General features: G+C 39.7%; 2 protein-coding genes across 2 annotated transcripts; both read left to right on the top strand.

The window, feature by feature from the left end:
* Positions 1-6,580: 6,580 nt before the first annotated feature.
* On the top strand, positions 6,581-9,202 carry foxe3 (forkhead box E3). Its single transcript, XM_020647581.2, has one exon. The coding sequence runs from the start codon at positions 6,703-6,705 to the stop codon at positions 7,948-7,950; it is 1,248 nt and encodes a 415-aa protein (XP_020503237.2). The 5' UTR covers positions 6,581-6,702; the 3' UTR covers positions 7,951-9,202.
* Positions 9,203-15,193: 5,991 nt separating this feature from the next.
* foxd2 (forkhead box D2) lies at positions 15,194-17,526 on the top strand. Its single transcript, XM_020647609.3, has one exon. The coding sequence runs from the start codon at positions 15,675-15,677 to the stop codon at positions 16,770-16,772; it is 1,098 nt and encodes a 365-aa protein (XP_020503265.1). The 5' UTR covers positions 15,194-15,674; the 3' UTR covers positions 16,773-17,526.

The following is a 17,526-nucleotide window of genomic DNA, read 5'->3' as shown; positions in this document are numbered from 1 at the left end:
CTATTGTGACTGAACAACTGAAATATTTCCTACTATTAAACAATATCTTATCTGACTTTCAGTCAGGTTTTAGGAAAAAACACAGCACAACTACAACGGCCTTAAAAGTGGTCAATGATTTTATAGAATCTTTAGACAACAAACACCACTGTGCAGCGCTTTTTATTGATTTATCAAAGGCTTTTGATACTGTGGATCATGCAATACTAAAGCAAAATAACTCAAGTTAAAATTAGGATTTTATTTTAGAAATAAGTCTTGCTTTTTATTTAAGGCCAAAAAAAACACTTGTTGCTGCCACTTTTATGTCAGTGCTAGACTACGGCGATGCTATTTACATGCACGCATCCTCGCAAAGCCTACATGTGCTGGATACTGTCTACCATGGGGCACTAAGGTTTATCACCAATCTAAAAGCCCTTACTCACCACTGCTCCTTGTATGCACGTAGACTAAATCACTGGCATATTTTTATTTATAAGAGTATTCTCGGTCTTCTTCCATCCTACCTACAGAGCTACATACTTCAAAAAAGTAATGGAAGTTACCATCTTCGCTCGCAGGATTTATACCTTCTAACCATCCCTAAAGCCTGTACCGAATTAGGAAAAAGGGCGTTCAAGTATTCTGCTCCCTCTTCTTGGAATCGGTTGCAAGATACTTTAAATCTTCAGGAGCAAGGTTTACTTGAATGTTTTTAAAGGTCGTCTTAATGATCTGGAGGCAGAAATATCTGACAGTAGATGTTTTAGCTAACTCGTATTGCCCTTTTTTGATCGCTTTGTTGCTGTTGACTTATGACAGATTCTGATGAATGGTTCTTTTTGTGATTCCTGTATTTATGTTCATTGTTGTTAAGTGTTTTATGTCTGAAACCCTGTAATTGTGCTGTTGCCTGTCTTGGCCAGGATGCTCTTGTAAAAGAGACTTTTTCTGGTTAAATAAAGGTTAAATAAAAAAATAAAAAAACAACACTTGCAATTAGCTCAGTAAGAAGATCTTGTGGCTGAGACTAAGGAGAAAAGATAGATATCTGTTAAACATGACAGCAAGGAGACAGTTGACACGACTTAGCATAATGATTGGAAACATGGGTAAAACAGCATCCCAGCTCTGTGTGAAGGAAAATATTATTTGTTAAATGTGTGACATCTAGAGGTGCTTAATCCTTTGGATAGAGCCATGGTAGAGGTGTACCCTGTTTCCAAACATAATGCTAAACTAAGCTAAATGTCTCTTTGCTACAGCTAGCTTGGCTCAAGCTGCATCTAATGTGTTAAGTTAAGGAGATTTAAAGGAACTTAAGTTACTGTATTTTTCTAAATGACAATTAAAAGAAGAGTAAGACATTTTGTGAAGTAGGTTTCTTCCTGTTGTGCGGAGAGTAAAGGGAAACATTGATACCACTTGTCATTGATATCTGTCTATTACATGTAGCTTGAGCAAGCGGCCGTTTATCTTACCTTAGTATAATGATTGGAAGGAAAACAAGCAAGCCTGACTCTATCCAAATTTGGTGCTAAATTAGTAAGATTTAGTGGTGCTTAATCCTTTGGACGATGCAAAAGGAGATGTTTCATCCTCTTTATGATTATTATTCAACATTAAGTGAAGCTAGCCTGCCTCTCCTGGCGACAAGTGTGATGAATGAATTCCTTATAGCCTTAATCTTTTGGACATAGTCAAGGTACTAAACTAAGCTAACTATCCTCTTGAAACAGCTTTCCTAGCTCTTTCCAAAGCTACATGATGACGCGTTAAATTGGTAATATATTTGTATATTCATCTGATGTTGTCACCAATCTTGCCAACCTTCACCCCTTGTTCTTAGATCACACATGGAAGTATAAAGGTAGACTTAAGCTAAGCTATTTTATTTCACAATCACGTTGATGAACTGCTTGCCTCAAAGCAGTACCACAGTCTCCATCAAATGAACATAAGCTAGTTCATCCATGCATTGCTCATCTCCTAACTGTTTAATTACTGTTCTTATCTTCACAGGATGTGACCTCAGCTTTGTGTTCAGTCTTGAGGATGAACCTTGCTGCATCCCTGCTGTAGTGCTGGAGGCTGGGGGATTTCCTTTTGGTGTCTTGAGGGCAATGGATACTTTATACATGAAAAAACTTGAAGAATAGTAGGCTATGTTCTAAACAGCATTACACATATGTGTATGTGCATGATTACAGTAATGTAGTATTTTTTTTGTATACCAAGCGATTTATGTTTCCATAGCTGTGTAAATGTAAAAGTTATCATTAAAATGAAGTTGAAAGCAACAATAAAATAAATTTGAGGTACTGTTATCTGTTGCACAAGGAGAATGTATTTGCTGATTGTGTAGTAGGTTTGCAGTTTAAAAGACTATGTTTGCATTTATCAATGTTTTTGTGTCTGTTAAGCATCCATGAGAACATTTAGCAAAAGAGAGGTGAGCACCATACAGCAAGCATGACTAGTTGTGTGTGTGTGTGTGTGTGTGTGTGTGTGTGTGTGTGTGTGTGTGTGTGTGTGAGAACCATGTCCAGTGCTTTAGCAGGGCACTGTAGCGTGCAGTGCAGGAGTGAGCAGAGGCGGCCCAGGCCAGGACAGCCCGAGCACCCTGATAATCCCTGCGTTTTCAGGAGCCCTGGCCCGTACTTGATGAGCTTGAGCAAGAAAAAGGTTGCGCTCTCTCGTGTGTTGCTCTCTCTCTTTCCCTCTCTTTCTTTTCTGTCTTTCACTCTTTTATTCCCTCTCTTTTTCTCAGGCACCCCCACACCTCTCTGTCCCCTGGAGCCACTTTGCGATTGAATGAATTCTAAGTGTTTACTCAGCAACTCTGCATATCCCTCTAGATTAGTTGTTAAATATAAATATAAATATGTAATAATGATATTTGTTATAGTATAGTTTATAAGAGTATAAATAACTTTATTTATATAGCACTGTCTTAACAAGGTTACAAAGTGCTTTACAAAAAGTACAGTAATAAAAAAGAAATTGAATGAAAAGCATCACATATAAGACAGGTTTAAAATAGCAGAAAGGAAAGTTTCAAAAGAGGATTTAACAGAAGCTTAAGATGTGCCCTGACTAATTGTTATCTGCAGAGTGCTCAGTGGACTGAGGGCTCAGATTACAAAGGCGCTGTAATTTTTGTAACTGGGAAGAACCAGCAGAGCTTCATCCACTGATATTCAATTATATTTTATTATTCATTATTATTATTATTATTATTACATAATTATTGTATATTATTATCTTCAATAATTCTCAGGAAAGTTAAATGTCAATATACCTTTTATACAGTTTGCAGCAATACAATATAAAGCCTTGAAACTGGTTAATTTAATTTTGAAATCAATATGAGAAAAAAAACAGGCAGCCAGTGTAATCGGGCTTAGGGGTTATATGTTTGCATTTCTTGGTGCCATTTAAAATTAGAGCAGCTGTGTTCTGAACAAGTTGGTATCCTTTGAGGGAGCTTGTGCTGATACAGGTATAAAGTGCATTACTGTGGTCCAAGTGGGAAAAGAGATGCATGGATTACTTTGTGCAAATCAGCAGGAGACAGGAACTATTGCTACTTGGAAATTTGTTAAAGATTAAAAACATCAAGACTGGACAACCTTCTTTCTATTCCTCACAGGTTTTTGGCATTCAGTTTGATGCTATTGTTACATGAACCACTGTTTATTTACCGTGGAGAAGGCATGAGGAATACATTTGCCCAAATGTATTTGAGAAGAAGTGAAGTACCTAAAACCGACCCAGGTTCCAGGAGATTGCATGAAAACTTTACAACTGCTATTTTATCAAATATGTATATGTAAAAATGTTGCATGCATTATTTGGAATTTAAGCGAATATTAGAAAACACAATTCTACACGCAAGTGCTTGTTGGTACTTTGGGCTTTGTCCAAAATATTCAAACTGATCATCCTGTGTAAGAGTGCACCTAGAGCATAGAGGTGCAGTGAGGTACAGGGAGGCTCTAGTGGGCTGGTTCAGGAGGAGAGGGGATTAGTAAGAGGCCGCAGGCCCTGAGGCAGAGGGCCTATTTCCTGGCCTGAGCCCCTGTTTGTCCTGCCTGACCTGGCAGCTCTGGGGGCAGATCCTGCTTGGATACAGCCCGCTCCCACGCTTGTCTGAAGCTGTTAGCCACTGGCTGTGAGTCGCTAGCTGGGCTTAGTGGTGTCTGAGCTGTGGCTGGGTTGGGGAGGGGTTGATCTATCTGTGAGGGTGGTGGGTAACCAGCTACTATGTGTTGGCAGAGATATGAAGGGGAAATTGTATAGTTATGATTAATGGCTTTGGAATGACTATGGCCATCATATTTTTCATACACAGCATGGCCTGTAGATCTGGAAAGGAAGGCGTCGATTGCTTCAAAATACAATTCTTGGCCAAAGGAAATCACAAGGAGGATTTAATTTTGAGTTGTATTATATATCCGAATGCTTCGCCCCCTTGAAGGACCCAAGTACACCATGGCTCGAGATTGAACGTTCTATTGTCAGTCCTTATAAATTGGATGAAGTCCTGTTTCCTGGCCCGGGAAAATTTTAGACCCATTACATCTCACTGTATAATGATTTGGCAGCATGCTGCAAAGTTGGGGGACTGGGATGTGAAACGGCTCACACATACGCCGATTTAAAAAAAAAAAAAAGAGCTACTTTGTCTAGATCGTAGACCCACGGCCTTTCCTTCTTGGTCTAAAGGGTGGTATCAACACTCTTTCTCACGTCATCAACAATGACAGGCTAAGATCATTTGAGGATCTGAATGGAAATTATAACTTACCATCAACCTCATTTTTCTTTTGCTTTGCAGCTGAGGCCAGTCTTTCAAGCTCATAGGGTCCCATGAAAAGGAGCTCTTACGACACATCCACTCATTATTTATATGTTCACCGAAACCAAAGGTGTGGGCTTTGTGTCTAATATGTACAAGAAATTACAGCTTGGTCAATAGGAGTGACCAAGGTTCGGAACTTTGACTTAAATCACTTGCAGGAGCCCATTAATTAGAAAAGAGTTCAGTAAAATGTGTCTCTCTCATCCCATAATTACAATTATCAAATGATCAATTTCAAATTCATCCATAGATTTGATTTAACTCTAAGAAAACACTTCCAACTTCAGCTTTGCCTGTCACCCATTTGCACGTTATGTAGTTGTAATGAAGTGGGAACCTATGTAATGTGCACTGTCCAGAGGTATAGCAATTTTGGTCTAGAGTATTACACATGTTATCTGATGTTACAGGGATGCATATTTCTTTGTCACCCACTGTGTTACTCCTGAATGATTACTTTATTAAGTATCTCCAAATCACAGGAAAGATTACTACTTTTAGGTCCAACAGCCGCTAAAAAGCTCTTAGTATTAAGATGGAAGCCCTCACACTAAGCTCGAGATAAAGCATTGGACTCTTTTACGACGGGACATAATTTACTTGAAACTTTAAATAGCTAGAACTAATGGTGCTAAGGACAGTTCAAAACAATCTCTGTCCAGGGCTCTAGAGGAAATTAATTCTAAATACAGAATATTACACAATCCATGCAATCTTTGCAAAAAGTTATGATGACGTTTGGTTGTTCTGCCCAAGATATAATAAATGTATCTGCTTTATAAGTACTGTCCTTTTGTTCAATTATTATTATTATTTATTGTATTTCATGCAGTCTTTATCTATCTCCATCAAGAAATTCACAACAGTTAAAAAAAAAAAAAACTACTCTCATCACGTTGTTTAAAGTGGTGGCAGCAGGTCAGCTCCCTGTGTACCTTTCTAATTACCTCCAACCCTCTATTTGTCTGTATCAATTAGAAGCACTATCATGTTTGTGTTTAAAGGGTTTTGCCTGCGAAGCAATTGTGTGCAGAAGTGTGTTTTTACTTAAAAATCCATAAGATAACACCTCTTCTGTCGGGCCAGGGGTCTGTTTGATTATCACTCTTCAAAAATGAAAATGAAATGAAGGGATATTTACTTTTCTTCCACCAAAAGCTTTGATAGCTCAATTGCTTGTTTTCAGTGGCTTGTTTTTATCTTTCAATTGGTGGATTGGCTGTTGGGTTTGGAGTAGCACAGAGCAGCTCTGTGAGTGTTGTTTCTGCCCTGGATATACACAGAACTGGCAGTGAAAGCATGAGGGAACAGAGAGAGAGAGAGAGAGCGATAGAGATGGAGGGATGGAGGGCTCATAAGTAAATCTCTGTTAGTGGCTTTTCTTTTAATGTTCAGGTTTGGCCTTTTACTCATCACTTAAGCAGGAAGTATGGATATTTACTGTGGGCTATGAGAGCTTTAACAAGCCCTTTTTCCTAGATTCCCTTTCTAAAAACATTTAGGGAGGACAGAACACAAAAAACCGAATCCATGTGACAGAAAAACAACCTGAACTCTATAAAGATAGCGTGATTTTATTGTCAAATCGGGATATCATGGGTCTGGGGGGTAGGCTACTAAAATGTCCTTTTAGGTTTTGTCTTTCTGCCTCTAGCTAGTGACGTCACACCTGCCCCGCTTTATATAACTGTCAGCGCCTCCCTCTCACCTGGACTGACACAAACCACCCAGACATTAGAGCAGGACACACAGGGGCTACCTTATGTCGAAAGCAGTGTTCCGTCACCTGTGTCTCTAAAGGGCATTTTCTGAACTTTGTTTTTCAAAAAAGAAAAGGAGAAATACTTGTTTCTTTTATGAATCTGGCAAGTTATTCTTACTTCTCTGGCATGTGCAACATGACCGCAGAGACGCAGCACTCGCCCGCGGAGGCAAGTCCTGTAGTCATGTCCCCAAACGTGAGCCTGGACTCTCCGCTGCCTCCGCCGCCTCTCATGCTGCAGGCACGGTCGAAGGACAACATCCTGATCAAGTCAGAGCCCCGGGGGAGCAGCCCCAACACAGAGGATGGAGCCGCCCTGGGGCAGACCGAGGAGCACCTGCCAACTGGAGGGAGCAGGCGGAGGAAAAGGCCCGTCCAGAGGGGCAAACCTCCCTACAGTTACATTGCCCTCATCGCCATGGCCATCGCAAACTCCCCCGAGAGGAAGCTCACCCTGGGGGGCATTTACAAGTTCATCATGGAGCGTTTTCCTTTCTACAGAGAGAACTCAAAGAAGTGGCAGAACTCCATCCGCCACAACCTCACCCTGAACGACTGCTTCGTGAAGATCCCTCGGGAGCCCGGCAGACCCGGGAAAGGGAACTACTGGACGTTAGACCCGGCGGCTGAGGACATGTTTGATAATGGAAGCTTTCTAAGGAGGAGGAAGCGGTTCAAGCGCACAGATGTGAGCACCTACCCCGGGTACATGCAGAGCTCCAGCGCCTTCACGCCGACCCCTATGGGCAGGCCAACGTACCCCAACACCCTGTACGCGGGGATAGGGTCTGGGTATGGGTCCCAGCTGACCGCCACATCCCCGCATCCTGCCATGCTGCATCACTACCAGACCTCTGGACAAGCCCAGCCGCGCATGTTCAGCATCGACAACATCATCAGCCAGCAGACAGTGGTGCAGGGCGGAGATCTAAACTCCCAAGCTCTGGGGCTGCATGGCGGAGCTGACCTCGGCACCATGACCTCCAGCTGTTCAGTCACCGGCAACGACCCCTCCGCGTGCTTCCAAACCCAGACTGTTAACCCCTCTGCGAACATGCTGAGCAGGAACACCGGGAACCTCACGTCAAACCTCGGTGGAGCGTACCCATACTCCTCACCGGCCTCCCCTCCAACTTTGCCAGCCATGACCCAGTCCGGGTTCTCCCCCGGAAACTCTCAGGTGTACTGCTCCGGGAACAGGCTGCCCCTGCCAGCCCTGCGTCCAGGCTCGTGCGCGGATCACACAGAGCAGCTGCTGGGCCTCTCGAGCCCCATGAACTCCTACAACAACAGCTACATGAGACAGGCCAATTTTGCGTCAGGGTTAGAGCGCTACATGTGAGACATTATACGCCCTCTAAACCCTGATTAATTATAATTGACTACATTTGCCCTTATAAAGGAGTGTTCCCTCTAAAAGTAGCCTACAGGTCTGATATCGTCACGAAGTCCTTTTCCATTTCTTTGTATTATTGACCAATAGCTGTAATTTCACCAAAGATTTATTCAACAGACTACTTGTAAATTCCTGTGATGAAATTGGTGAGTCGTTTTAGATCCGAAGACCCACAATAGCCTACTGAAGGACCGAGCCTTATGATAAAACATTCCTGTTTTAAAAGCCATTGAGATCCGTTTGACACATTCTTGACCATTCTCAGTTTTTTTTATTTTTATTGCGCCTCTTATATTTAGTGTTTTAGTTCGTTTTGAAGTTTATATGTTTATGTTGCATCTTTTAAGTCTGCTGATGTTGATGTATTCAAACTTACTTTAGAAAAGTGTGTTAATATTGCTGACGACAGGTCGCGTTAAATAAATTCATTTTTTCTTTTTTTACAGTTAAATAAATGTGGTCTTTATTTGTGTGAATGATTAGAATCGGTGAGAGAAAATGATGCTGCTGTTTTATTTAGCTTGTATTTAGCTGTTTTATCTAACGTAGCACATTGTATCCTGTTATTAATTTTAAAGCTATTTGGACAGAATAACTACATTTATGTCCTGGATTCACTGTTCTTTATAAGTGTTCAATACAGGAGATATGGAGAAATTACAATTTTGACATGTTGTAAAACAAATCTAGTTGAAGAAATTAAACGGTATTCGAAGGATCATGTTTCATATATTTTCATTTACTAACCAAAGGTAGACATTAGATAAGCAGCACGAATTTTCTTTTTTTTTATTTAAAGGGTGAATGTTTTTTTTCATTCGAATGTGTTTATGTAAAATGTAGTAGCCTACAAAGAAGACACAAGGGAGGAAAAAAGTTCTAGGGCTTACCTAAAGTCAAAATATTTTACAGTTTAAAAATAAAATAAGCATCACAAAATTAAAAGAAAGAATAGAAAAAAAAAAATTAAAATTGTAGTAGTGTAAAGTATTATCGATTAACTAACTGGAGCTGGAACACCTGTAGAAATAAAGTATCGGTGATGCAAAATGTTCAGATTCTTCTTCAATCTGCGCTACAGCCCCTCTACATATCATAAAGACAGAAATGTCTAACTCAGTATTAACACTTTACACTTACACTTTGGAGTATCTGTTAGTTTTTAACACCTGCACACAACCTTTGTCACAGTTGACCTCCCTTGTTAAATAAATAAATAAATAAATAAATGTTTTATTATAATTTCCTATATATTCCTTATTTTGTTTTATATACCCTCCAGAAGAGTTTCATTTATTAACTCTGACTTTTAGGATCATTTGATTGATTTGTTTCATTGTTACATGTTAAATGGTAGGCTATATCTATGAGTTTTAAGTTGCTCAGAATATTTAAGGCTTATAATTGATTTACATATACATTTTTTAGTGCGCATTCAATATTCATTTGAGTATCAAAACCACAAATCAGGTCATTTTTCAGCTCTCAACAATTATCTACAATAAGCTTTTTGGGTTCAAACTGCATGTTGATTACTTTTCCCTGTTTGTTTTGTTTGGAAAAATGAAACCTGCTAAACATGAATTAACTCTCAATAAATAAAATTGATCAAAACCTGAAAACATGACTAACAAACCAAAAAGTCACACGCTTATCATTATTTGTGAAAAGTGCTTCATCTGAAATCATTTAAAAATCATGAAATATAAATTATTAATTAATTAATTAACAGATAAAAGATTAATTGTGACTGCTGGTGGCAAAAAAAAAAAAAAAAACAGGCTGTTCATTCTTTGAAGCTAGAGTTACAATTTGAAGTATGGAGAGATAAGTCTGTGACTGTGTCAGTGTTAACATGTTGACCTTAATAAATGTTGTACAAAAAGAACAACTCACAAAAGCAATTTACAAGTAGAGACAGAGCGGTCAATATAGAAATGAAAAACTCTCAGTGTGTTGTTTGTCGAGGTTATAAACGTCTGTAGCGATCAACAATGCTGCCAGGCCAAAGGTGAAACTTACAAGACATTTACTGGCCTGGTGTAAGCTAGACAATTACTTATAGTAGGACTGTTAATATTACAGATCATGATAGCCTTACTAAATGTTCTGATGCCCTGCTTTTATTCATTGCATCTGCATCTACAGGAGTGCAGAGGTGAATGTACATTGTGCTACATTGTGGTGGGGGTCACTCAAAACAATCAGAAATGGATAAAGAATAGATCATAAATCATTATATGGAGTCACAGCTACTGTTCCTCCAACTTTTTAAGTGGGAAAAACAATACATGTTGGGGCATTGGTAGCCTAGTGGTTAGTGCACACACCCCATGTACAGAGGCTATAGTCCTCCCAGTGGGCGGCCGGGGTTCAAATCCGACCTGTTGCTCCCTTCCTGCATGTCATTCCCCACTCTCTCTCTCTCTCCGCGATTTCTGACTTTATCCACTGTCCTATTTTTAAATAAAAGCTTAAAAAGCACCAAAATTTAAAAAAAAAAAAAAAAAAAAAACATGTTAGCCCAAGTCCACCTGTTGGGTCTGTCTGACCTTGCTTAGTATCAAACATATAGCTACTGTTAAAAAAACCAAACGTATACATGACTTGTTTGATTTTAAGACAGTGTCTGATGAGTGTGAGGAATTCTTTTTTTTTTTTTTTTTTTTTAAGATTTATTTTTGGGCTTTTGTGCCTTTACTGGAGAGATAGGACAGTGGATAAAGTCGGAAATCGGGGAGGGAGAGAGTGAGGAATGACATGTGGGAAAGGAGCCAAAGGTTGGATTTGAACCTGGGCTGCCCGCTTGGAAGACTACAGCCTCCATACATGGGACGTGTTCACTGCCCACTGCACCACCAGCGCCCCAGGAAATCTTAATGAAAACAAAAACAGAGCTGAATTTACCTTGATCCATATACTTTAAGAATCAGGAATACTTCAATAATGATTCTGATATTTCATGACCGGTAGCTTTACAGATGATTTAAAGCAGTCCTTCCGCCAGTCAGACTCGAAGTGAGGCTTGTTCTGAACCAGACAAACCTCATGATGCCTCCTGTGAAACACAACAACTGTGTTTTCAGTAGCTGCAGATTAGACAACATGTTTGGAGCTGTTATATGTTATGTTATATATTTCCCCCCACTAGATGGAAGCAAAAGCAAGCTAATCAGTCTCTTTTTGCTTGGTGGGTTTGTTGTGATCATGAATCATTACAGCGGTTCTATTCAACATATCAGCACTGAGACCACGCCAAACTATGCAGAGGATAAACCTATTTGAAATAGGCTCGGTTGGATCAGTGCAAGTCTTACACAGAATTGATTGGAAATGATTCAACTGTTATACATATTGTGTGTAATTAACTCCCATTACCTGATTTGTTTTTGCTAGTACCAGAAATTATGTGAGTATTTTTGCAGTGAGTGTTGGTTTCACTTGAAGGGGGGAGGGCAAAGTTGGAGCATTTGTGCACAGAGGTGGTTTGCACTAAATTGTAAGAGAGCTCTGATTCAGTGTCAATTTTTGAGGTAGTTCAAATGGTTTCTTACCATTTGAATTCTTGCAACCAGTAGCAGTGTCCCTTTCCTGAACATTAGAAAGTATGCAGGTTTAAGGCACTTCAACACTGATTATACTTTTGAAACCAGAGACTACGCTTATTTCACAGCTCTAGTTTGATAAACAGGTAAATAAAAATCAAAGAACAATCAAGAAAAACCTTAGCTGCTTTACTACATAACAACTCAGGCAGCACAGGTGTTAATGCATTCAGTGATTTTCTCTCATTTCCCATTGTGCATGACAGTTTGGACTCAAGCTTCACCCCCACAATCAGAAAACTTTCATCACCACACAACCAGGCCCGGAAAATAAAAGACAAAACAACCTGTCCGGTGGACTGTTACATACTGAAAAAACACAACCTACTTAATTTGGAGCGCTTTATGCAATTATGTTTCCTCAAATTAGTTCTAAAATGTATCAACAATCTAGCCCCTGAACCTCTCCCCAGATGTGTTCAAAGACAGGACAGAAAGAGTGTAAGTAGCACAGTAAATGGAAACTTTAACATACAACTACGCAGCTCTACATTTGGACAATCAGCTTTCTCCATCAGAGATTGTAAACTCTGGAACACATTAACATCTGAACTAAAATTAAATTTCAAAAAGGTGAAATGTGGGCTGAAAGCAAATCAGAGAGCTTTCCACTTTTAACTTGAATCTTAAATCTGATATTCAAATTGGTTTATTTCTGTATTGTCATATTGTTGTAAATGTTAAAATACATTTTAATGTATACTCATATAGTGATATGTGGTTGTATGTGATTGAATGTTGAACATTTTTACTCTACTCAGTTTGTTTACCCAAAGGCCCAACTCTGGTAGATCCAAACTCTCCGTGCAGCACATCAGTTTCTGTATTGAAACTATGCGAAATTCCATCGTCCCTATTAAATAGATAAATGCATACAGTCAACTGATGAACTTATACTCAAGATTCTGTTAGTTTATCATTTTGCTCATTACATGAAAAAGACTAAATGCTGGTCTCCAAGCCCCAAACAATGTGTCAGAAAACATGTGACATATAGACACATCAAGATATCTAAAAATATACTAAGGAATACAATCATTTCTAAAAGTACAGTACACAATACTATAAAATAGCTTGGATTAATAAAACAGACAAGGAATCAAACAGGCAGCATACAGTTAGCACCACAGTCATTCACTGAGTGTCTAAAGTGCAGTTAATTTAAGATAAACATGCAGCACAGGTTCATCTGTTTAATATCCCGACAGCCTGGCGCAAATTATTAGTTGATTATTAACATTCAGTAAGATTGCCATATTGGTTCCTCAATCATTTTATTATGAACTAAGCATTCATTTATTGTCAATCTAAATGAAGGGGTTCCTCTTTAACTCTTGATTAACCAGCAGTTAGTTCTTAGTTAGATCCTTATTTGTTCCCTGGTATCTAAGTTAACTCAAAAAATGGTCTACCTTGTTGTAATGTGTTGCCAGGTCTGCGACTTGTCTAGCCACTCTTTGAATCATTCAAATTAGATTGGGCTATGAAAATATGCACCAGCCTCTCATTCCAACAACCATTATTGTATGGAGTTTCATTCCCTTTATCAACAGCAGAGGGCGCTTTAATACCACAAACAGTAGACCTGACGGTGAGAAACCTCTTTATCCAGGAGGGACCATTAGATCAGAAACCAGTTTGTAATGGGGATGGAAATTGAAAGGACCTGAAATATTCTACAGAAAAATGTTAATTTTAAGTTTGACTCATGATAAAGATCTACTGATAAAATAAATATTATGTGGCACTAAATGCCTGTGACATGTGCAGGGACGGTGGATGTCTGATAATAGGAAGAGTTGTAGCACGAAAGAGGACTTACATTTTGTATCTTTTGAATTAGTGTGTATCTTTAAGTGGTTCACGTAGACCACATTTTCATTATCGATCGTCAATATATTTTTTTAACTTTAATTTATTTTAACGAAGAAGACAGATAGGCCTATATGTTACATTAAAATGTCGTTTTTATTCAACGGTGAACTTGTGACGTAGGCTACTTTTATGTTGTGATATTGTGAGAAATAAAGATATGGGTCGAATGAAAGAAACGCGTAAAATGTGGACATTATTTCCCAGTACTGCAAAAAAGTTTGGCTAACAGAAAAGAAAGATACGATCAAATTAACCAGGGCTGTTTATGAGACCACGAGAAAAGTGTGACTGGCGGGTTAAAGAAGAGGACGCACGGCTCAGTCACAGCTTCAGCAGAGGATTTAACAAGGTGCATGCTTGACCTGCACTTCATTAACAGTTGTTTCATTCAATAAAGAAAGAGCCAACAATACAGGCTGAACTAATAAAGCAGAGAACAAACAATGACGATGTGTAGATGAATTGGGAAATATGTGGTTCAGAAAATAGATAAACGAATAATTAAACAAATACATGTATAGACGAACTAATGAATAAATAGGCTATATACAAAGGATGTAAATAAACAAACACAAAAAGACAACCCAGCTGCTGATTGATGATGTAAAAATCCATCCCAATAACTCGGTGCTTCTACTGTGAAATGAACTGGAATGTCAGCCTGCACATCACGTATCAATTGTTGTCTGTCTGGTCTTTATGCTCCTGATGTAGACGAACTGGAGCAGGTTGCAAGTGACTACTTCCCCATGTGTTGTCGCTCGGGAATTTTGTTGAAAATGCAGACTGAAAGTGTTGTGACTTCTGAACAAGGGAAAATACAAATTTGAGACGTGATCAGGGAATTAGGCGACCGGCCAAAATGTTTCAGGAGAAAGTCATCCCAGACAAATCCATCAATTTACACGAGAACAGCAGCTCTGTCCCGCTATTCATAGATTTCATTAATGTAATGATGCAATCGATCTAACAACAACAGTTCCATGAACATTAAAGCATAAACGTGATATTTAACACTTTGTATTTAACCTATGTCGAAACATAAATAATAATAATAATAATAATAATAATAATAAATAGTATAATAATAAATCAATTTGCCATTCGATACCTTGATAAAAATTCCCTCCATGCCTTTTGCTTGCAGATATTTGTCAGTTTTTTTCCATCATAAACCATTTCGGTATGGATATGAACAAATGGATTCCATTTTTAAAACAAAAGTTAAATATGCTTTGATTGTGTGTAGACTTCTTTATATAGATACCTTTCAGCCGCATCGGAGTACGTTTTATTCTTCTATCACCTAACACTGCAAAAAGACGAACCCTCGTGCATAAATGAAATCGATTTTTTAAAAGTAAATAAGAACTTTCAATGTCATTTTAAAAGAGATATAGTTTTTATATTTATTAATATTATTTTAATTGTATTAGCAATTTATTCTGAATAAACGTTAAGCACACAATTAGGGATATCTCCAATTAGTTTTAAAAAATGAATAAAAAAATATGCGTTTGAACACGAGATTTTGCTTTCTCTTATTTTATGTAACATTTATATTTTATCAATCAGATTTTGACAATGAAGAGCAGAACCGTAGGCTATATTAATTTTTGGAAAGTAGTTTCACCTAGTTCCTGGTAACAGTGACTCAAAGACCACGTGACCAGCATGCTCCTATAAATACCTTTTGAGCGCTAAGTAGGATAGTGTCAGAGTCTGGCTGGATACCTACCCAACCCCGTGCGTAAAAGACATTTTGGACAGATACTTGGATATTCAAACGCAGATTTTTTTTTTTAAATGAACTACTGGAGAAACTGATCACAGACGGAAAAATAACATCTTATGAAATCAACGTCCAGTTTCGTTACAGATCGACGATCTTTGACTTTCTTGTCACGCGTATAAAAAATAGTTTTATGCTCGGTGAGGACTCTGCACGGAACTGCACCAACAGCCTCGGATGACCAGGAGTCGCCAGATCCACAGGTCAAATAGATATTCTATTGTCAATAGATTCTAGCCATGTGTGCATTCAGTAGTTGAAGCTCAAACTGCAGCAGAAGTCTGTGTGGTAGTTAGAGGGCGAGGGAGAGTGTGCGCGCTCTCTCGCTCAGGAGCCTCGCCGGACCAGAGGAGGAGGACATTTGGAGGAAAGGAGAAAGAGCAGCGGCGTCTCCAAGGATGACATTAGGGACGGATATGTCCGACAACTCTGCATTGTCCGAGGATGTGGACATCGACGTGGTTGGGGGTGATTTATCGGTTGGAAAGGACGGAAAGTATATTCACCACGAGTTTAACTTGGACAATGACTCGGACGATAATTACTCCCAGAACGCAGTCGAGATGGTTTCCTCCCCCGGGCTCAGCAGCTCCGATTGCCCGTCAGACCAGATGAGCTCCAGTGCAGAGGTGGGCTCCGTGATCGGTGAGAAATCCAGAAAAAGTGCACTTGTGAAGCCTCCCTACTCTTACATAGCTCTGATCACCATGTCCATCCTGCAGAGCCCAAAGAAACGCCTTACTCTGAGCGAGATTTGTGAGTTCATCAGCAACAGATTCCCTTACTACCGGGAGAAATTCCCCGCTTGGCAAAACTCCATACGCCACAATCTTTCCCTAAACGACTGCTTTGTGAAAATCCCACGAGAGCCTGGCAACCCCGGAAAGGGCAACTACTGGACCCTTGACCCAGACTCCGCCGACATGTTCGACAACGGGAGCTTCTTGCGCAGGAGGAAGCGTTTCAAGAGGCACCAAGCGAATGAAATCCTCAGGGACTCTGGTGGCTTTTTGGCCGGGTTTGGATACGGCCCTTATGGATACAACTATGGACTCCAACTGCAGAACTTCCACGCAGCCCACAACCCGTATCACCCCCATCACACAGGTGGCTCATTCCCGTTTCCTAACGCCCCCTGCACCTTGCCCTCATCCGCCTCAATATTCCCTGCGCCACATCCTCTACCTGCCCTCTTGGGAGCCGATTTGAGAAAGCCGTTTTATCCACAACTTAGCCCGTCTTTACCACCTCTCAAAGCGGACTCCAGCACCACGAGTCGGCCTTCTTTCTCCATTGACAATATCATCGGTGCGGCCAACTCCTCCGCCTCTTCCTACAGCGCGCAGCCGAGCAGCCAGGCGCAGATCCTGGCTATGTTGACCCCGGCACTGGCCTCGGCTTCCAACCATTTGAACCTTTCACATGACAGCATATTGCCACCGCAGACTCAGACTTTTACCAGCAAAACCCCAAATCTGAACACTTGTCCTTTCTAGAAAGAAAGGGCGCTGAAACTGTTTTTATTAAAAACCCAGTTCTGTCGTCGTCCTGTGTGAAGGTAGGCTGGACATTCTCGGTGAAGTCAAAGTGGGGTTTGTTTCTCCGAATTTCCTACCATCGTAAGATAACAGAAATGTTTATTTATGGTTTGTAAATATGTAAAATATTGAAAGACAAAAACGAGAGAAACTCTGAGAAGGATCTACAATCTGGCATGATGTGGCCTTCAGTTGTCAGTGGGAGAAAAGGAAAACAAACAGATCCTTAAAAAGGGTCACTCGAATTTAAAAATATATATAATTGAGAATTTCTATTATGATTTCTATTGTTTTTATTTTGTGCGTCGTGAGAAACTGGCACTGTTGTTGTTGTTGTTGTTGTTGACATAGGCTGACAGAGAACAAACTCAGGTTTTACTTATAAAGCACATGGAGACAAAAGGGGGAGTTTCTGACACAAAAACAATTCCCACTATCACCCACCTCCATCCTCCCCGAGTCTCCTGTACACGGTGAATTAGTGACAATATAATTTCATGTTGTCGGTGGACACGTAGGCTTTGTGGTTTTGGGTATAAAAGAGCTGATTACCTCTCTCAACCTTTTTAATTGTTGTTCGTTCTATTTCGCGACTGATTCTGTGAAACATAGTCTGTCATGTGTTGCCAATAGAGAGAGACACCTAAATGTTCATAGGTCATTTTTTGTTGTAATGACAAGAATAATAAATGTTTGTGAATTTGAAAAACAA

Source organism: Labrus bergylta, chromosome 6 (genome assembly GCF_963930695.1).
Source record: "Labrus bergylta chromosome 6, fLabBer1.1, whole genome shotgun sequence".
In the NCBI taxonomy this organism is placed as follows: Eukaryota; Metazoa; Chordata; class Actinopteri; order Labriformes; family Labridae; genus Labrus; species Labrus bergylta.
The sequence above is the reverse complement of the archived record's forward strand: the minus strand, read 5'-3'. Positions and strand labels throughout refer to the sequence as shown.